At 41.0% G+C, this 21,548-nt stretch overlaps 2 protein-coding genes across 2 annotated transcripts; both read left to right on the top strand.

Annotated features, from left to right (window-relative positions):
• The first annotated feature begins 808 nt into the window (after positions 1-808).
• afg1la (AFG1 like ATPase a) lies at positions 809-9,384 on the top strand. The gene is made up of 13 exons (XM_034576885.1): positions 809-945; positions 1,235-1,446; positions 2,697-2,748; positions 2,839-2,940; positions 4,893-5,023; positions 5,146-5,245; positions 5,551-5,609; positions 5,718-5,800; positions 5,880-5,950; positions 6,690-6,790; positions 7,371-7,511; positions 7,588-7,698; positions 8,581-9,384. The coding sequence occupies exons 1-13, from the start codon at positions 819-821 to the stop codon at positions 8,716-8,718; spliced, it is 1,428 nt and encodes a 475-aa protein (XP_034432776.1). The 5' UTR covers positions 809-818; the 3' UTR covers positions 8,719-9,384.
• A 1,312-nt stretch (positions 9,385-10,696) lies between these two features.
• foxo3a (forkhead box O3A) lies at positions 10,697-21,308 on the top strand. The gene is made up of 2 exons (XM_034576451.1): positions 10,697-12,368; positions 17,632-21,308. Exons 1-2 carry the CDS (start codon positions 11,826-11,828, stop codon positions 18,943-18,945), a joined length of 1,857 nt encoding a protein of 618 aa, XP_034432342.1. The 5' UTR covers positions 10,697-11,825; the 3' UTR covers positions 18,946-21,308.
• The last annotated feature ends 240 nt before the right edge of the window (positions 21,309-21,548 follow it).

Here is a 21,548-nt window from a genome sequence, read left to right as displayed (position 1 = left end):
TAAAAAAAATATTTTGACAGCTGATGTTAATATTTGAGCTTAAACAAAACATCAATCTGAAACGCAAATATTTTTTTATGGAAATCTGGTCCAAAAAATACCTTTTCATTCCAGCCTCTCAAACATGATAATATGCTGCTTTTCTTTTTATGATATTTAAAAATTAGCCCTAACCCTAACCCTTATTTTACCTTATATATACATATATATATATAAGATAAGCTAAACTAAACTATGCTAAGCTAAGCTAAGCTAAGCTAAGCTAAGCTATTAGTCCCACAGAGCGGAGATTTGCAGCATTGCAGCAGCAAGAGGGCAGTCAGGGATAACCACCAGTAAAGTAATAATAGGTAGCATGCGATACTTATAAGGAGATATAAGAAAAGTCAAAAAAAATATTAATGCAGTTAAAACTAATATATACAGTGTAAACTGAATATGTACAGTGTGAACATATGTACGGTGAAATTGATCGCACATTAGCCACTGAATTTCACAGACAGAAATTAATATGAATATTATAAGTCAGCTTGTCTGATTAACAAAAAAAAACAAAACATCCATTTTACAATATTATAAAAATAGAGAAAAGAAGGATTTTATCATGTTGGGTTTTTGAATTTCCTTTTTTAGGAACTTCCACCACAGAACGGAAATAACCCTTTTCTGCAATAGATTGACACGTGGAACAAATTATTATTATTATTATTATTATTACAGAATTGAGAGATGTGTCGCCCCCTGCCGGCTGACATTTGTTTTGTCTGTGTGTGTTATGTCCTTGCTAATAAAGTTTCGTTGACGTCATTTGAAACAAGATGGCGGTCCTCGCACCGCTGTGTGTGGGGATGTCACCCTCAGCCTTCCTGGGCTTCAGGCGTCTGTTTACGGAGCGTTATTGTTCCAGGAGCCCGCTGAGATGTTTAACGCAGATCTGCGGACGAGGTGAGGCGACTTTTAAGTTGAGTCCCTGTGACGGTGGAGGTTAAAAAGTGTCGTAAACGGTGAAAAGGTCCACCTAGCTAGCTAGTTGACGTTCTCCCACAGCGAACCCGGTGTTGTTGTGGTTGTTTGACCGGTTTTATAAACTTAAATTCATCAGTTCTTTGGGTTTATTCTGCTCCCGGCAGCTGTCACACTTCACTGTCACGAACCTCATCTATAAGCCTCCTTTTCCTGCTGTAAACACACGAGCTGAACTTCCACTAGCGCCCGCGTTGTGTTCATTTCTAAGGTTACTCCGTCAAAGCCCGGCAGGAGGTGGAGGAGGAGGTGGGTGCGGGCGCCACCGGGGGCTTCTGCGGGCCTATGGATCACTACAGCGGGCTGATCAGGGACGGGACCCTGCGGGAGGACGAGCACCAGAGAGCGGTGATGCAGAGACTGGACGAGCTGCACAAAACACTGAGAGGATACAGCAACACTCCCACATCCATCTTCTCCAAGGTAGTGACTGGTTGTTCCTGAGGATCTCCTGCTGTCAGTCATACACCTGGAAACACTCATCACATGTTTACATCGGTTGGAGAAATTATTGATCTGTTGAACACTAAACTTTGGGCAAATTATACCTGAATATTGTGCAGTCATGTTGATTTTTTGATTAAAAAAGAAGTGAATACAACCCCTGCTGCGAACAGACACTTTAAAAACAAGCCAATCTTCAAGTGTTTAACTTCAAATATTAAAACAAATTGCATGTACAAAAATCCAGACTCACTAACTCGTAACCTAACCCTGTCTGTCAGATGTTACTGTTTGCAAACAGCAGCTTTTCTCTCTATTCCTCATTTATAAGTGTTCACCCGCTGTTCCTGTAGCTCGCGTCAAGTTTTCTCATATATTTAGAGAAATATATTGTCATTGCACAGAGTCGAAGATTATTTCCAGCAGTCCAAAAAGTGCATTCACAAAAAACAATGATTCGCTGACAGGAGGAAGAAATTCTGTTAAAGAAAAAGAGAAATAAATAACAAAACATGCTTGAACACATAATGTTTAAGATCAGACTTTCAGAAGCTTCAGTGTTTCTTGAAGAAGCTCATGGTGGATCCTGAGGTCTGTGGTGGATCATTGTCCTGTTGTAGACGCCACCCCTCTTCTCAGTTTCATTTTCTGGATTTCATTTTTTAGCCACCACACAAACTCAAACAATAGTTCCACCACCATACTTGACAGCTAGCAAAGCAGCAGAAGTTTTACATAGATTTGACTTTTTAAGTAAGTGTCAGCTGAATCAAATACACACAAATCCCATCATGACACGTAGGAGGATAACAGTGCTTATCTTTGTTGTTACAGTAGCTACAGTAGAATATCAAGCATAAATGTTTTGGTACTGTTCTTATTATATATGCATGAGGTTCTCATAGGTTTCACATCCTTTCATCCACCACTGTGTCTGTATTATGTGTAAATGCAGGTTTATCATCTCTGTAGATGGTTTCAGCAGCATGTGTTGTTTTTAGTCTATTTAAAGGCAGTTACTCCAGTCTGCTTACTCAAAGCCTTTGTGATTATATGTTTTGTTATAATAACTTATTTAGTATCATACTTTACTGCCTTTGACTTTGGATAACAGGTCTTATGTGCTATTTTGATGGAGTCAGTTAAACTTGGGTAACCACTAGAATGGTGCTCTATTATTTCCTTATCTTATCTAATTCCTTATTTCTCTCTCCCTTTATCTCTTTCAGTTTTTCACAAAACCCAAACCTCCAAAAGGCTTCTACATCTTTGGTGACGTCGGTAAGGAGTGTGAATAGAAATCTAATTTCTAATAACCTAGTATTTTATGTACTCATTTGTTTCTGACTGGCATTGTCTTTCTTATTTCAGGCACAGGAAAAACAATGGTCATGGACATGTTTTATTCATATGTGGAGACTGAAAAGAAAAAGCGGGTTCATTTCCATGGCTTTATGTTGGATGTGCATAAAAGTGAGTACACTTCATACACCGAGGCAGTGATCTCACAGAGTCCGCCTAACAGCCACTAGGGGGCACATGAGCCAGCTTTCAATTATTGCATCAATGACAGAATACATGAGTTGTTTGAAAATGTGTAATTTGTGCTGCAAACTAAAAAAGGCTGTGAAGTGTGAGGTAACGATGTTTCACATTATATTTTCCCTGAAAGAGAGAGAGAGAGACGTGCAGGATTTTACATTATGCAAGTTTAATGAAAACATTAAGTGTATTATTCCTGAGTTGAGGGGAATTCATTTTCCAGCTCTAGAATCTGAGATCACTTTGATTTTGGGTCAGTTACTGTGTGTAACTAAAACTCTGTGGATGCAACCTGCTCATTGGTCCTTAGAATGACTAAAAAGACTTAAAATTTAGTTTTTGAAATGTGGCTGTTTTAACAGCATTTCAGTCACTATTTTAATTTATTATATGTTGAAAACAAACAATATATAAAATACCCAGCCTTTACTATAAAAATATAAACTCTAGTATTATCAGAGACACTTTAATTTGCAATTTTCCAAAGTCAGTAGGTTTATAAATAAATGTATAGCCTATGTTAACAATACATCTAAAATAACATGAGGATTCAAGTTTCATCATCCATTAAGGAAAATCAAATCTGTTAAACAATGGATAATGGACTATACTGAATAAAATGTCACTGACTCTTTTCTCCAACTCAGGCTCTTTCTCTGCGACTTCTGCGTTTAAAGATACATGTGTATCCTCATCCATTATACTTACAGCTCCACTTGATCTGAACTGAGACTTCACTCTCTATTTACACATTCCATGGTGAATCATAGTATCGTAGAAGTGACGAGGGATTTTTTTTGTTTTACCACACTCACTTAACTCAGGGTGAACTCTGATCAGCTGCACTGCAACTGAAAGCACATCTCAGAGTAAGTGAGCTCAGAGTTCAGGGTTAAGTTCAGTGGTTGTTAAATCTGCTCTCTGGATTCAACCCACTTGTAGTTACCATCTACATCGTCAGTTAACCAGATTTGTATCCTTGTCATTGTGGTGTTCACTCTGTGTCCCCACCCTATTCACACGAGAAGGAAAAACATTGAACCAAAGCCTTCTAGTGGTTGTTTTGGCCTTAAAAGCATCTTTATTCTTGTCACCATTTACCGTACGTGACCTTACATTTAGTATTAAATGATCGACACAAAACCATCTGACGTCACTGCTCCAAAATTACAGCTTCTTTTTTTAAATAACTTAAAAAGGGCAACTCAAGCCGTTTGTCTTTGAGGCAGATTTGCTACCACCAGAGGGCGACACTATCTCTGGTACCACTTGTAGTCCTTCATTCATCATTAAATCAACTCATTAAATCATGTCAGTTGTTAAAGACAACTCACTCAATCAACCAAGACACTTTGTCTCCCTGTCAAGAATTGTTGTCTTTGAAGCAAGCTCTTGTAATTGGTGATGTAATTTGTTGTGTTGTATATTTATGTACAATACGAGGGTCCTAGAACAACACAGCACTTTGGTGACTGGCAAAAGCGATCTGAAGTTTGTCAAGTATTTTGTGTTTTCTATATTTCTGTATTCTCTTGTATTTGCAGTTAGAGGCTTTAAATAAGCCGGCTGAGCTTTCTACCCTTCCCTGTTTTGCGTATCTGGTTGTTATTTTGTCGTTACCTTCGCCGAGGAGCTTGTTTTCATCAGTGTTTGTACGATTTTACTTGAACTTATCGTACTTTGATAAAGTAAACGATAACTTAAATCACAAATATTTAGCAAATATACTCTTTGAAGTGAATATTTGTAGTGAATTTGAATTCATTTGTCATATTGTACGCAGTAACTCTAACTATACACCCAGAACAACCCACAGGTTTTTAGCGACCATGTATTTGTTTGAATTAATTTGTATTTATAAGTTTCTCACCTGTTTTTTTTAGGGATCCATCGATTAAAGCAGAGTATGCCAAAGAGGAAAGCAGGTAAAATGGCCAAATCCTATGACCCAATTGCTCCAGTTGCTGAGGAGATCAGTGAGGAGGCTTGTGTTTTGTGCTTTGATGAGTTTCAGGTAATGATCTTTCAATGTTTCAACATATCACAGTGAGTCTGGCAGCCTCTGTGCATTTTTTGTGTCTGCAACCTCAGCAGTGCTGCCGCTAAAAGTGAATTCACGTCTCATATGTGTTTCAGGTCACTGATATCGCTGATGCCATGATTCTCAAGCAGCTTTTCGAGAATCTGTTCCTGAAAGGAGTTGTTGTCGTGGCAACTTCTAATCGTCCTCCTGAAGGTTAGAAACTAGTGCCGCAATACATGTACATGTATATCTAGATAACATAACACATTTAAAACCTTCATGTATAAAATGAATATTTAGTGTTTTAACTCTGTATTCAATAGGTTTCAAGTTGCATCCATATTCCTTATTTTTTTCTTGAAAGGTCAAAACTGTAGGATCCAATACAAGTTGATTATAATGATTTAAAATTAATCACATACACAACACGATTCTGCAGATATTGCCAATCTAGAGAAGAAATCCACATTAAGCGAATGTAAATAATGAAATATATTATATTCCTCACCTTCCCTCAGATTTGTATAAAAATGGGCTGCAGAGAGTCAACTTTGTGCCTTTTATTGCCGTGTTGCAGGTAAGAATGTAGAATAAAATGTTTTCCACTCACAAACATATTGAAATCAATTTTTCTCTTAAATAGTTTAAAGGCTCCGGTCGTTAATTATTTGTCTCTCATGTTCAGAAATATTGCCAAACTCTTCGGCTGGATTCTGGGATCGACTACCGCAGAAGAAACAGACCCTCCGCTGGAAAACTCTACTTCCTGTAAGAAATTCTTCTGGTAAATCAATCACCAAAAGTTAGAGGTAGATTAATCAATGCTTCTCTGTCACATTTATCGTAGCTCAAGTGAACCTGACGTAGAAGCGACTCTAGACAAGATGTTTGATGAGCTGGCTTTCAAGCAGAATGACAGTAAGTGCACTTTAATATGATATGTGACTTAATTTTACAGCTGGTATGATATTAGGTTATCATTTTATCTGTATTGCCACAGAAATTGGATTTTTTTTTCATATTACAAGGTGTCATTAGGGGCCGGGCTGCTCTCTCTTGTTTTTCTTAATATTATTTTTCTTTTTTACGAGGAAATTCACTTTCCCATGCATGAAAACGAACTTAGCCCATAGATCCAGTCCTTTGCCAATTGTCCTCAACCGGCTCTGTGGGCCAATAGTCCTGATGGTGGCGCTACAACAAAGTCTAAAGTTTCCTAGCAAATCAACCAAAGTGCTAGAACTTTACAATTTTCACCAAATTATAGGCCGACTAAAGCAGAAACTTTCATACACTTTGAGTTGGCAGGAATCATGAAGTCAATACTCAAAAACTGTCAAACTAATTAAACCCATCTCCCGCCCACAGTGTTGGATCAATTGACACCAAACTCGCGACACTGCATCTTGATAACTGAATTTTTTTACAGTCGTAATAGTCAGCAGCCACTTGCCTTTAGAGTCTAAGATTGAGTTCAAACTCTGGTTGAAGCACAATAACTCTGCTTATGTCTATTCAAGCAAAAATACATCATGAAAAGCTCATTTTCCTCTTCCTCCTCTATTTTTCCTCTTCCTCCTATACTTCCTCAAAATGCCCGGCCCCGAACCATTGCTGCTTATAGCGGTTATAATTATCATGTTACATTTCCCCACAGTTACACGGCCGAGAGTTATGAACATTCTCAAAAGAAAAGTGCGTCTGAACAAAGCTTGTGGGACCATTGCAGACTGTACATTTGAGGAGCTCTGTGATAGGGTGAGTCCGTCAGAACTTTTTCACTACTGATTGTGTGATGTATATTATGACATAACTGTTGTAAAACTCTGTGTCACTATTGACTTCTAATCCAGATTTTTGGGTCTTTTTTGTTGTGTGTTGCTTTTTTACACTATTTTCCTTGCTTCATTAAAGCCACAATACGATTAATATTGCACAAAATATTCAAACACAAAATATTGTTTCACCATCACATCGATATAGATTTATTTTTTATCATTTCATTCTATTGTCGCTGAAGTTCGGCCTCAGACTATTTGGTGTCTTTTACTACACAGAGAACTCGACCAAATTTCGATTTCATCATTTTAAAACATTTTCGGATCGTTAAGTGATTAAGTGATTCACACATTAATGGCTCTGTGTGAGCTAATGTTATCCAAAGAAATCAAAAAAGTCATAAAATGATTAGTTTTCTAGTAAACAGACATTTTGAAATAACTGATTGATTTAAAGACTCAGAGAAATGTAAAGTGCACAGCGGCTTCCAGTGATTTCACATCCGAAGCCCTGCTTTTTGGCTGCTGTGACGTCCAGTGTCTGAATGTAAATGTTTCAGCCTTTAGGGGCCAGTGACTACCTCGAGATATCCAGGCTGTTCGACACCCTCTTTATCCGTCACATTCCTCTGCTCACGCTGAACAAAAAAACTCAAGCCAGGCGGCTCATTACGCTCGTGGACGCTCTTTACGACCACAAGGTACGTTTCACTAATTTACTCGCCCATTTAAAAACCAAAACTTTTTTTTATTACAATGAGTCATCTTTGTTTTCAGGTGCGGGTGGTGATTCTCGCGGACCACCCTCTGGAGGACCTTTTTGTGCTCAACGGGGATCGCGGTCATGATGAGAGCCACATTCTCATGGACGATCTGGGGCTGAAAAGGGTAAGAGCTCTGCAACTCTCTTTCTTTTATCCAGCTGAACCAGTTTTTCGTGTTGGGTGTGTCCATTCAGTCTCAATATAAGAGGCTATAAAACAGTCAAAGTGCAAACTGCTGCCAGGAATGTTCACTCCTAAAGTATATTTATTACTTTGATAATAGAACAATATCTGCAACAATCAACAGATACACGAGTAAGGCCATTAGTCCTTTTTGATACAGAAATAAAAAATCTAACTTGCATGAGGTGCTGTTTTCTTAATACAGATTTGACTCAGAATAACGCTGCTTTATTTTTAAACGCAAATTATGTATCTATGGAAACTGCAGTGTTAAATCATCTCACTGCAGTGGCAAATTAATTTCCTGTTTTCAACAGAGATGGAAATCACCGATTGGTAGAATCTCCCCTAACTCATTTGAAACGTTGACATAAGTTTGTTTATTTTTCATTTAAACTATTAAAAAATCCACCATGAACTCAAAAATCCCCTGCGTTGCATCTCACTCGCTCCCCCTCATTTCCTGTTGACTCGTTTTTTGGAACTGTCTAATAAAGATATCAAATTCCCCAAAGGTGATTTTTAAAAAGCTGAAATGTGCTTTCTTCAGGGTCAAGAGAAATCATTAAGATAAAAAAAAATTTCAAATGTAAATATACAGTAAAAGGAAGGTCTGTGTAAACGTGTTAAGATTAAAACCTTAAGATCGTCTGAGGTTCCTTTAGAAAAAGACTTCAGATTTCAACATGTATGTAGGATTCTTCTGTTTAATTGTCTTTTTTAAACTAATGTAAAACCACTCGTCTGATGCCTTTTTTATTTTAAGCAGTACACATTAAATACATATCGAATATATATGATTTTGTTTCCCTGGGTTCGACAGGACGAGGCCAGCAGTCTGTCCATATTCAGTGGAGAAGAGGAAAGGTTTGCCTTCCAGAGGACGGTGTCTCGGCTCACAGAGATGCAGACAGAAGAATATTGGCTGGAAGGGGACAGAAGCAACAAATCTCAGGTTTAACATTTGAGGAGAGTCGACCACGTTACACAAAGTCCAGCCTTCATACGCTGTTCTCCTCCGAACACTACTCCTTCTCTTCCAGCTCAAACCCAGTGGGACTGCTGAACAGTGTGCGTGCAAATGTTGCACAGAAGATATTTATTGATATTTTAAGGCCTTTTATCACTTGAATGCGACATTGCACTTACAAACAGTGTTTTAGATGAGCCTCTGGGTGTCATATTGCTTTTAACTCCGTATCAAACAGTGGTCCAACTGTATTTATTTTTATAAATATTAGCGAGGAGGCCGGATGACTTTTGGAAATGGATTGCCAACTGACTTTTATGAAGTTTTAAGGGACATTAATGAATCTCCATCGTGGGTTGTGTATGATTCTCACACGGGTCGAAATACAGTGGCAGCAGATTGGTCTTAATGTATTTTATTATTTCTGATGATTTATGTGGATGGTGCTTGTGAAATGCCACACGTGTACTGAACAAAGACATGAAAAGAAACAAAATATGTACACAGGAAGTGTTTTAATTTTCATATTGCACATTATTTATGCAAATGTGGTCATAAATGAAACTAATAAGGGTTAAGGTGTTGGTGTGTTGCCGATTTACATGAATCTTCTATGTGCTTTACAAATACGAAGACGTGTGGGATGTGAGAGTGAGGGGGAAAAAAAACTTAAAGGTTATCTACTGTACAAACAAAAGTGTTTTCGCTACAGACAAACGGTTAGTGGTATTTAAATTTTTTTAATCTACTGGAACTTGATGTTATTTTTGCAACAAACCTGAATCTTATTTGAATCATACAATTCCGGAATGTTTAACCTTGAAACTTCTGCAGTCCACTTTTACACAAACTTGTTTCAAGCACACACGCAAAAAAAATTTCATTCTGAGTTTGTTCAAATGTGGATTTTCATTCATTCAAATCTTTTGTTGAAAAGTAAGTTTGTGTTGTTGCAACATCCAGTTTGTCATAAAAACAGAACCAGTCATGCTGACGTGACGGCAACAGCAAGAACAACCAACAACACCCAGCAGCACTGTAAACTATATCTGATGAGTAGAATCATGTCAAATTACTTTTGGTTCGATTAATAAGTGACTCATATTCATCTCCACGCTGGCAAAATAGTTAATAATAAAACATATCAATCATCTTTTTATTTAACTTAATAGTTATGTATAAAAGTTTCAAATTTAAAAGTGTTTAATATCTTTTTTGTTTTTGCTTTTGCTTTAATTCCAGCCTAATTTACCAGCTACCATATATACTTCACAAAACATAACTGAGGTCATATCCTCAATTTCAGACTCTGACTTTTTCATTTGACAACTTTTGGGACAACTAATGAATAATTACACAGAGGATTTATTTTTGGTCGTCTCATCAAACATTAAACGGGCCCAGTATTTTTAAATCTCTGGTTTTGGTTCCATCCAGACTAAAGAGTAATGTTGCACCAGGTGAGTACTGCTGTTGCTACTTCTGCTTTATCCGGCCTCATATTTATTCTCAGACTCTTGTTTGAATTATAAAAGTCCGGAATATTAAACCTTGAAACCACTGAAATCCACTTTTACACAAATGTCTTTTAAGCACACAAAATCGGTCGTTAAACGTTTGTTTGAATGTGGATGTTAATGTTGCAACATTCAGTTTATCATAGAAAAACCAGGCAACTGTGTCAGTGAGGTTAACAATTATAATCAGATGTTGATGCTAAGAACAACATCCAGCTGCACTGATCATGAGTAAAATCAAGTCCATTTTTATTTTATGTTTTATATAATAATAGAAATTATTTCCCACGATACAAAAATATAGACTAATGCTAATCATCTTAATGTGTTTGTTTTATTTAAGTTAATGTGGTATAAAACTGTCACATGTTAATATGTTTATTCTATTATTTCTTTGTTTATTTTCCAGCCAACCACATTATTTTGGATGATATCAAAATGTTACCGAGGTCAACTCCTTTTTAAAGGAAATTTTAAAAGTACTTTTAAAGTACTTTCAGACTTTCAGACTTTTTCATTCCTCAACTTTTGGGACAACTAATGAATAATTACACAGAGGATTTATTTTTGCTCGTCTCATCAAAAATTGAATGGGCTCAGTATTTTTAAAAAGTCCCTGGTTGTGCTGCCATCCGGACTTCAGAGTAATGATGCACAGAAAATCTCCAGGTGAGTCCTGCTGCTGTTACTTTATTCACCCCATGTTTTATTCGTGCAGAGGCTTCAGTGTGTGTGTGTGCGCTGGTGAAGGAGTGAGGAGGGTGATGTCACTGCTGAGCAGGACGTGTCCACACTGTCTCTTTAATTTCAGCTCAGTCCAGGGGGCAGGATCCTGCTTCTTTTTTTTTCTCCTGGAGTCGAAGCGTTTGCGCCACAGCAGCAGCAGCAGCAAGCAGCAGATTGAATGAAGCGTCCCTGAAGGCTGCTGTCCACACGGAGGACACCGAGCTGGCCTCTCCAAGATGCCACAATGCATCTGTGCGTTCTTCAGGTCCTGAGCGATGCGGATAGCCGCCTCGCCGCACGTCCCAGTCTGGATGTGGGTCTTCTTCTTTCTCCAAAGAAAGCTGCAGGGCCTTGAGAAAGCGATCTCCGCCTTGATCGTATCTGGACAGCGGGCGACTGGCAGCCCTCCGCACGGATGATAAAAGAACTTGGGAAAGGAACTAGTCAAGATGGCAGCTGTGCACGGAGTGATAACGCCGATGTGGAGGCATTAGATGAAGTCATTTTCGTCTTCTTGCAGTGCGCACGTCGCAGGATCGCGAGTCTGCAGGACGCGGGGCAAACGTCGTCTTGACTCTCCGCGGACTTCCTATCGCTTCTCTCCACATTTTGGCAAACTGCAGCGCGTGCTGTTGAGGGTGTGGGCTGCGGGGGGACAGACAATGTTTTAGTTGGTGCTCCGTGCTGCGGATTGACGCCTTGCAGGAGGACGGACACACGGACACGTGCTGGGCTGCAGCCCGGACATTTGCGCCGTAAATGAATCCGCCGCTGAATCCCGCACACAACATTGATGGAATGCGACCTGAGTGATTTTATTCCCCTTTGTGCGAGAGACGAGCATTTGCGATCGACATGGCTGAGGCGCCGCGCATCGGCAACGAGTCTCCGCCGAACGTGGAGATAGACCCGGATTTCGAGCCCCAGAAACGGCCACGGTCCTGCACCTGGCCCCTGCCCCGTCCGGAGTCCGGTGCGGGCAAACCCGGGACCAATGACACTGACGTAATCCCCGAGGAGGAGGATGACGACGGGGGCGCTGCAGACACGGCCAGCGGTGGCGATGTGAACCCCCGGGGGACGAGCGGCAGCGGCGGCCCCGTCTCGCAGCCCGTGGAGGTCCAGCGCGGCCCCCGCACGGAGGAGGCGGCGGACGGCTCGCCTTCCTCCGCGCTGACCCCCTCCGCGGGTGCGGGCGGCTCTGCCTCCCAGCAGCTGAGGAAGTCCTCCGCCCGCAGGAACGCCTGGGGCAACTACTCCTATGCAGACCTCATTACCCAAGCCATCGAGAGCTCCCCGGAGAACAGGCTGACCTTGTCCCAAATCTACGACTGGATGGTGAGGTCTGTGCCGTATTTCAAGGACAAAGGCGACAGCAACAGCTCTGCGGGCTGGAAGGTGAGCGCAGACATGCTGCTGCTGCTGTCATCATGACAAAGACCATGTTGTGATGGTGTAGAAACACACAATGCACACGGCTGTGGGTTCATGTAGAGACGGAGGAGGCGGGTACAAACACCGTTATTTGCAGACAGCACCACATTTTCATTTTTCAGGCATATATTTGCTTTGTCAACAGCAGAGGATTGTGGAGTGTGGCTGCAACCTGCTCACAGGGTTAAACGAGTTGTGGTCCAAGCTGCTGTCAAAATATGTCTGTATTGGTATGTGCATCAAATTACACACTTGCACACAAACGAATCAGAGCTGCACACTAATCCAGTACAAACAAGGTAGTGGGTATGAAACTCTAGACTCAAAACAGGCAATGCAAAGTCAATTTCACTTTCAAACTGGTCACACTGCAGCACGGGGCACTTCTTACAAGCCTCCACTGGGCCCTGCTGCCTGCTTCTGTTTGATTTGAAGGATTAGTACAGGCCTGGAAAACCAATTCATCTGTCATGGAATCAAGTCTGATGAAAGCTTTGAGCTTTGCGGGATTTAGATTGGAGGGGAGGGGGGGTTAGAAAAACTCTGGAAATAGGTCCGTAATCCCGCACAACTGCATAACTGTGCATGTGGGATGCAGGCCAATTCCAGGGAGTTTCTTCAGGAAGGAATTACAATAACGGTCAAGATTTGCTTTTTGGAAAACCTCATCAAATTGCTGTGACATGATGGGAATTGGAATATGAAAAAACCCGAAGTAATCCGTACGAGAGACAAATTGATGCTAATAACCGATTAATCTGCACCGAATCAGCTGGATAGTTGTTACTCTAGATTAGTGGCAGGCAGTTTTCATTCATGCACATGCCTCCATGTGGCTGCAGACAGACAGTGGCTTGCAGAGGAAAGGGTTAATGTTAAGGGTTACAGGAGAGCTGACATCAGCGTTTCCCCAGGAGATGCTCCGACGCTGTTTGAGACTCAGGCATCGGTTAAAGGTTGCTCATCTGCACCAGGGGGGGAAATGTCCTCAGATAGTAACTCCAGAGCTGTCACACGTCCAATTCCCATAACAAGACAAGAACAAGACATCAATACGTTCAGTGCCCAGCTTCATCTATGCCCCCCCCCCACACTCTCATTGTTGTGAATCCAAACCAAATCTGCAGCTTCCTATATGGATGGGCAGCCAGCAGCTCAGGCCTGCTGTGCAAGTGCCACACTGTCTTTTTCATGTGGCCCGGGCACGAGGATCAATCAGCTGACTATAAATTATGTAGGTCAATGTGTAGCAGTGTGAGAGAAGCTCAGTGTTTCTCTTTGGATCGGGCTCTGGCTAAACTGGCATTGCTCCAGTCCCCGCTCAGAATGAGGCATTGCTCAAAGGGTGCTGCAGCACTGCTGTGACTGCGTGGGGGAGGGGACGGCAGGAGTTCTGCTCTTTGTGATTTATCTTCTTTTTTTTTTTTTTAAACGCCGTGTGGCTCATACTGTATGTACCTGAGAAGCATTCTGGGAAATTGTCTTGTTTTCCTTCAGCTTAATAGATGCAGTTATGTCCACCGGCTATTTCTTTTAAGGAGGACCTTCTACATGGTGCACAGTCGTTCTCCAAAAACAAACAAACAGTGAATAATAGGAATGTTGTGGGTTACACACGTAATCCACAACACTGTATTTTACTTACAATTAAAAGCACCAATTTTTGCAGTATAATGTCATTAATTCAGAATTCAGCAGCATTTCTGAGCTCGAAACAATAAGTTTTTGTTGCATAAATGAGAACCACATTAAATTCCTCTGTCAGTTGAGGTTATACACTGTGACGTTGCACTGAACCGTGTTATATTGTTATAGGTGTAACGACTATTTCATCCCTCTGCTGGAATACAGTACAATCCAATATGGCCACACCACAATTCATGGCCCCATAAATAACGTCAGAGTTCAATCAAAACCTCAGCGTCAGCCTCGGCCAAAACTGAAGTGTCAACACGGGTTTATTTATTTATTTATTGCAGGGCAGTTGTGTTGGATTGCATGAGACTGAGCAGGACAGGTGTTGCTGTTATTGCGTTCACTGCCTGTAGGTCACGGGGTTGATTATCATGTTGCAGTTATTTGACTTGGTTTGCATGTGTCTTTTTAGCCTTTATACACTACAGCTGTTCAGGCCAGTTGACGTGTGTGATATCGGATGTCTTGCTTGTTTAGGGTTCGAGACGGTTCTTGAGAAATACATCTGTAAATGTGATTTTTACCCTGCGCGCCAGCATAGCAACGGGGTATTGTTTCCGTGTGTGTACAGGGAATAAGTCAAAATTGCATCGGTGGGTTTTCACCAAACTTGGGTGGGCTTATAACTTGGGAGGGTTTCTCCCAATGCTTAACTTTTCGGAGCTGATCAGCCAAAGGTCAAGCTCAAGGTCAACGGAAATATGGTCGGAACAAACAAATTTTCATAGATATCTCTGCAAAAAATAGAGGTAGAGAGGCTAAAGTTTATATTGGTCAGTAAATTATACCCCATCATATATCATATGATAAGGGACTATCATAAAGAAGGTAGACAATGACAATACAGTTGCAACCAGTAAAATTTGTAATACAAGCTACAGGTTATTTAGATTAAACAATTATTTGTCATCATATGGTATAAATGAAGTCTTTATCTCAATTATTACAATGAGTTTCATTTACAGAGATTTCTGTAAGAGAGCAAATTAAGTCAATATATTAAGAAACCACATTTAATGGAGAAATCCGAAATAAAACAAAAATGACACTGGTGATGTGTTTCTTGTACACAAACTTTGTTCAACCTCTCATACCTGATTTCAAATGCCAAATCTAAAACACAGGATAACATGGAAAGTGGTGTTAAAAGCATATAGGCTACATGTTCTGACTATTCTCAAATATATTCATATTAGTGAAATCATGATATTGTCCAACATAACATTGAAAATAGTCCAGGTGGCCTAGATGTGTGTTGCACGTAGCACACAGCAGCCACAGCTGGGGTGTTCCTTTTCAGATGGAAGGAATTAGTGCAGATTTTCAACCAAATTCAGAAAGTGAAACATCCCAAGTTAGATTATTCCCCGAGACTCGTTTATCAACCTTTGGACAAAGTGAAAATACAAAAAACATTCACATCCTGTCTTGTCGCAGGTGTTGGCAAAAGAAATATGAAGGAAATTAAAACCAAACAAGCAATGAGTTACTTCTCTCTGTGTTTTTGTTATTAACCCCTCCACTGCTGGGGCATTCTCCTATTTATTAAAAAAATAATATTAAGGATAAGTATATGCTTTAAAGTGTACATAGTATATCATAGCAGACAGTTAATTCTGAAAGACTGATAAAAGCCGGCAGCCTTTCCTGCTAAATGGGTGAAACCCAGAAAGAAAAGAGCAACGAGGCACCTGAGATTTATTTTTGAGTCACATGTGTTTTGTTGTAAGCGATGAAAGTGATTGCTAGTTGACCTAATCCTTTAATTGGCTTTAAGCGAGGGCTTTGCTGTAAGTTAAATGTCAGCAGATCATTCCACTGACTCATTATATTCAGAGGAAAACTGTGGCCAATGCTCATTTGTGATCATTCGATCATCACAAAGCTGGAGAGCAGCTGCCTCCACCGCTACAGGTCCATATTATTAGGGCAGACTTGTGTCACCGTAGTTTGTATGCGCTGAGCCTGGTTTGCATTTGATTAGTTTAATCCTCTGGGAGATGGATTTAAATAGGACCTTGGTTTACTCAAGTTAATTCAAGTTTAAGAGAATTATGCTGGATTCTCTCCCAGTGAAGTTGGCCTTTGGGCTGCAGGAATCACTGCAGAGTTTCTCCTTACTTACTGCTGTGGGTCTTAGTGCGGGTCAGCCGTGCAGACTCCAGCTGTTTAATTTCGTACATGGTGTGGGAAACATCTCCGGGGAAATCCTGCAGACCTTTGTGAGCAGCCAGAAATGGGTCACAGTGTGAGGTGGAAAAAAAGTTTGTAATGTTAGAATTGTTCACACTACTTGGTTTTTCATTGTTGGTTTAGTTTTAAAAAACTGGTGGGAGGAGGATTGAAACACTGAATGTTTAGCATTGCTTGTCAATAATCTTTATTTTCTACCTTCGGTGTATCCAAAAAACAGATTATTTGTGATGCTAATCTACTTAAACACACTATTTTTTAAAGGAATAATATATGCACAAAAAGTAAGTAAAAGTTTAAATATAAATCCTCATTTTCATAGGTTATTATCCTTTCTTGCTACCTTAATGATTTACTGACCAAGTTAATTGTTGAGATCTGGGAACATTGTAGCATTACCCAGAAAACCATAAGGTCATATCACAAGATCTTCATCAGCAAATAGTTTGACCTGGAATTGCAGATTTCAACCTTTTTGTTTAGGTTTTTAAAATGACTTGTCCCTTTTTGCTTAAAAGGTGAAATTGAAAATTCATTTAAACTCGAACTTCCTTTAAATTTCAACATCTCCAACTTCATGTGCTGAAGAAGATAGTGTGATATGATTGAAAGCTCCAGAACTGTACTAAAAGGACCGTTGGTAGCAACAATGGTTTCCTAGGCCAAGGCTTTTGGTCTCAATTTCCCAAACTGTCAAACAACTGTGGCTTAGTCCGTCTCAGTTTTACCTCCACATAAAGTTGTTGACATAATCTGACTAGACTGGCACATTGACAATCTGCCTGGACGTGTTGCGTTTCTTCACCTGTTGAACTTCATTAAAGCAACATCATCATGTTCCCGGATCTCAGTAATTTCTTACCTGACTACGATGTTATCTAAACTGATGATGGCCCAAACTATGAAAATATGACCAAAGCTCTGTCCTTTAACTCTATTTGAATAAAGTTGGGGCCTTAAACAGTTGAAATAGATGCAGCAGACACCAAGGCATAATTAATTTTATTTTGTAGTATCGTTTCCAAAAGTGCTAGATCCTCTGATTCCTTTGTTGCAAACTTCCACATCTTTTCATTGGACTCTTACTGATTTTGGTCAAAAATGTGTTGCCTACAAGCCCAAGCCTGGATGATGTCATCAAGGTCTGGCTCCAAAACCACAGCCACATTTACTTAACTGATTTTACAGGATAAGCAGAGTTTGTCTCCTCATTACTAATAAATTGACTTGTCTGTAAAATCTGTGTAGTTTGTACCATATCTTCTAAGGTGGTTCACAAATTATGCTTTGACACATGTTTCAATCATGCACTTAATCGTTTTCCTTCATTTTATTGCAGAATTCCATCCGACACAATCTGTCCCTCCACAGTCGTTTTGTCAAAGTCCAGAATGAAGGGACAGGGAAAAGTTCCTGGTGGATGGTCAACCCAGAAGGTGGGAAAGGAGGCAAAGCTCCTCGCCGACGGGCTGTATCGATGGACAACAGTAAGTACATCAAAGGAGCTCGAGGACGTGCCACCAAGAAGAAGGCCTCACTGCAAGCCGCTCAAGAGGGCAGCTCTGAGAGCTCCTCGAGCCTCTCCAAATGGACAGGAAGTCCAACTTCCCGCAGCAGTGATGAGCTTGACGCCTGGACAGACTTCCGCTCCCGGACAAATTCTAACGCCAGCACACTCAGCGGTCGTCTGTCCCCGATCCTGGCCAACCTGGAGCTGGACGAGGTGCCTGATGACGACTCTCCACTCTCCCCAATGCTGTACTCCAGTCCCAGCAGCATGTCCCCGTCCACAGGGCCCACGGGGCTCTCTGACCTGGCAGGTACCATGAATCTCAATGATGGACTCTCTGACAACCTGATGGACGACCTTTTAGACAATATCAGCCTGACAGCATCCCAGCAGCCTCCTCCTGGAGAGGATGACAACGGAGAAGACGGTCAGGGGAGCTCACTGTTTACCTTCAGCTGCTCAGGAAGCAGTCTGGGTAGCCCCTCTGGCAGCTACGGTCCCAACCCTCTTTTCAGCCCGCCGTCCATCACGAGCCTGCGCCAGTCACCCATGCAGACCATTCAGGAGAACAAGCAGACCACCTTCTCCTGCATCTCGCACTTTAGCGACCATCAGACCCTGCAGGATCTGCTCAGTCTGGACTCCCACAGCCCCAGCAATGTCATGCTCACCCAGTCCGACCCGCTGATGTCGCAGGCCAGCACCGCCATCGCTCTGCAGAACTCTCGTCGAAATGCCATGCTGCTGCGCAAAGACCACATGTTGGTGAACCCCACCAGCGCAGGTCAGGGTCAAAGCTCATCAGTGCCTGGTTGGCAAGCTGGCTTGTCAACCTCTGACGGCGATGCCAGTCAACCTATTGCCAAGCAGCCCCACCTGAAGTCACCCAGCAAGAACGCATCTATGCAGCTCGGCTCTGGTTTGTCCGGCCAGGACCGTTTTCCTGCCGATCTGGACCTGGACGTGTTCAACGGCAGCCTGGAGTGTGACATGGACTCCATCATCCGCAATGAGTTGATGGATGCAGATTGCCTGGACCTCAGCTTCGACTCTTGCCTCACTTCCGCCCAGAACGCCAACAGGAATTCAGGAAGCTTCTCAAGCTCGAAACAGACCTCCCCTCAAAGCTGGGTCCCAAGCTGAGAGGCTCTGTCAGAGCATAATTCAAAAAAGAAAAGAAAAGTGGGGGAAATGTAAATTGGGTTTCATTGTCCTGCATTGTTCAATTAGAGGGAATGAAGTGTGTAAAAGTGTATTCATGTAGTATTTTTTTTCCATTGTTTTTAATGTGAGGCATTAAGTTCGATACTGTATTTTAAGTGTCTGAGACACATAATGGTGTCTACACAGCGGAGAAAAAAAGATCAATACCTGGGCGGTGTGAACAACAGCACTGACTACTAGTACAGGACATTTTGTTAAAACTATATGAAAAGCATCAACTCATGTTAGTCTCAGGGAATCACGCATATCACAAAGTGATACATGATGAAGATGAATTCTGTTTCCACCCTGCTTTTCTCCCTTTTCACGCCCTTTCATACCTAAAACCAACATTTTTGCCAAACCAGCCGTCAGCCGGTTGTTGGCTGACGGCCTGTTTACAGAATGAGAATGTTGCATTATTACGTTCCAGTGGAGGATACTTGACAAGCTTTAGTTTTTATTTTAATGTTTCTCTGAGAGACGTAGCCTAAATGGACTAAAAGATTTAAAACAAATGTTAATGAAAAGCTTTTTTCTTTTCCCATTGATGCACCGAGTCATGCACCAAATATCAGTCTGTAGAGGTTAATATGTTATCAAGATGTGAACTGATCTACATTGTGTGGTTATTGTATGTAATGTTTTCCCTTCATTTAGCAAATTTGACCCTGTGAGTTTAGTGACATTACTGTGAATTCTGTTCCTTCTGAAGAGGTTCATTACTGACGTCTTGACGATATGGTGTTTTCTGCTGCAGATCCCTTTTCACCATCTAACCCCACTCGTCCTCCTCTCCCTCCTCTTCCTCGTACTGCAATATCGGAGGTCCCGTCCATGTAGAGCTTAGGACGGAGTTAAGGACATGATTTAGCTCTAGATGACACCATTTACATTAGCAAACATTTAGGAATATCTGGATTCAAATAACCACACTCCACAGCACTCGACTACAATATTTTGGTGTTTGAATTTGAAGTTCTTGGTGCTATAAATAAATAGATAGCAGGGAGTGGCTGCAGATGGAGTGTCAATAGAAGCCTCTCCTTTGTTATCAGCACTACAGCAGGTGCTGGGGGGGGAAGAGGCTGTGATCGAATCGTCTTGTTTTGAGGCTTCATAAGGTTCCTGGTGAAATGATCCAGAAGTATAGCATAAGTCGCAGGAAAGGTGCTTCGGTGCTTATTTTCTTATCTCCTTTAGCATAGGACACACTGGACCATCCTTTACAAGAGGAAAGGAGATAATTCAATTCCTTGCAGCGGCAACATTTATTGACCCACGTCAATAACATCTGCTGTCACATAATTACGCCGCCTAGTGTAAGTGTGGTCAGATTCTCTTAGCGCCCCAGACGTCTTCATGAATCCTCCTTCACATCTTTCCTTGACCTCGTGACGTTTTCTTTATGTGGGTCAAGGAAAAGTGGTCGGGCAAGGACGCGGGACGTGATGAGTTTTTTGACGATTGGACCACAGCAATACAAACCCTGCGAGAGGACGTTGTGTTGTCTCTTAGAGCCATTTTTGCCATTTTAGAAAGAAAGAACCACAGTATTTTAAATATTGCCAAAACCTTTCTGCGTTTAAGTAAGCAGAAATAAGAGGATATACAGTGTATAAATATTAGGAACCAGTGCTGCAGGTGCAAAAAAAATTGAATAACATCAGCACAGTTTTTGTGGGAACAGCAGGATGAATTTTTTTTTTAATGACCTGTGTAATTTTGTCTCCTTGCTAAATTTAACTCGATCATTTTAAGAGACGCATAATAGTTTTATTTATTAAATTCTCTCTTAATGTGGTTCTGCATGTTTGACCCCACGTGAAGTGGGTTAGAGCTGCAGCAAAGCACTTTTGTTTTAACGCTCTGTTCGATCTACCCATGTTTTGACCCCCTCAGTCGGGTGATCATCAGGACAGGCGACCAATCAATCAATTTAATTGATTAGTTATAGAAAAATCGAAATGTTGCAATTAATTGACATTGATGTGACAGAAATATTCAACCCACTTTGGCTTATTTTTTGGATTTGAGAAAAAAAACACATTCTGCACATTTATGTTCCCAAATCATTTCTGCATCTTCTCATGGATGATTTAATCTTCAAAGTACAAATGACATAAAACTTTATTTTTGATTCTACATGAATTCTGAGTAACACTCACTGCCAATATCCATTCTCTATTTCTTCCTCTTGCTCCTACAAAACAAGACATCAAGTTGAGATTGTCGGTTGTAATCCCAATTCTTATCTTGGCTGTAACAGAGATGGTGCATGTAAATAAAGCTTAAAGAACCACTGAATGTCTGCCTGGGTTTTTTTCCTCATGTACCTTTTTTTAATTCCTGTCTCTGGAGGAACTGCAAAGCTGCAGACTTGACTCTGCAGGCGGCGAGGAGGTGATCTGCTATTGGACAATCTCATCACAGACTGAGAACCAATCACACGCTGTATCCAAGAAGAGTGGCCCCCGCTCAATTAAGTCAAGGTTTTGGAAAGCAGGAGCCCTGACTGCTGAGGAGGGAGCTGCCCAACAACC

The sequence above is a fragment of the Hippoglossus hippoglossus genome, chromosome 22 (assembly GCF_009819705.1).
Source record: "Hippoglossus hippoglossus isolate fHipHip1 chromosome 22, fHipHip1.pri, whole genome shotgun sequence".
In the NCBI taxonomy this organism is placed as follows: Eukaryota; Metazoa; Chordata; class Actinopteri; order Pleuronectiformes; family Pleuronectidae; genus Hippoglossus; species Hippoglossus hippoglossus.
Note: the sequence above shows the minus strand (reverse complement) of the source record. Positions and strands in the feature narration are given on the sequence as shown.

Excerpts from the sequence above, each read along its gene's own strand:
- foxo3a (XM_034576451.1), top strand. The coding sequence starts at position 11,826 with ATGGCTGAGGCGCCGCGCATCGGCAACGAGTCTCCGCCGAACGTGGAG. Across the intron at positions 12,369-17,631 it reads ACAGCTCTGCGGGCTGGAAG|AATTCCATCCGACACAATCT; the intron begins GTGAGCGCAGAC and ends ATTTTATTGCAG.
- afg1la (XM_034576885.1), top strand. The coding sequence starts at position 819 with ATGGCGGTCCTCGCACCGCTGTGTGTGGGGATGTCACCCTCAGCCTTC. Across the intron at positions 946-1,234 it reads AACGCAGATCTGCGGACGAG|GTTACTCCGTCAAAGCCCGG; the intron begins GTGAGGCGACTT and ends TTCATTTCTAAG. Across the intron at positions 5,801-5,879 it reads GCTGGAAAACTCTACTTCCT|CTCAAGTGAACCTGACGTAG; the intron begins GTAAGAAATTCT and ends CATTTATCGTAG.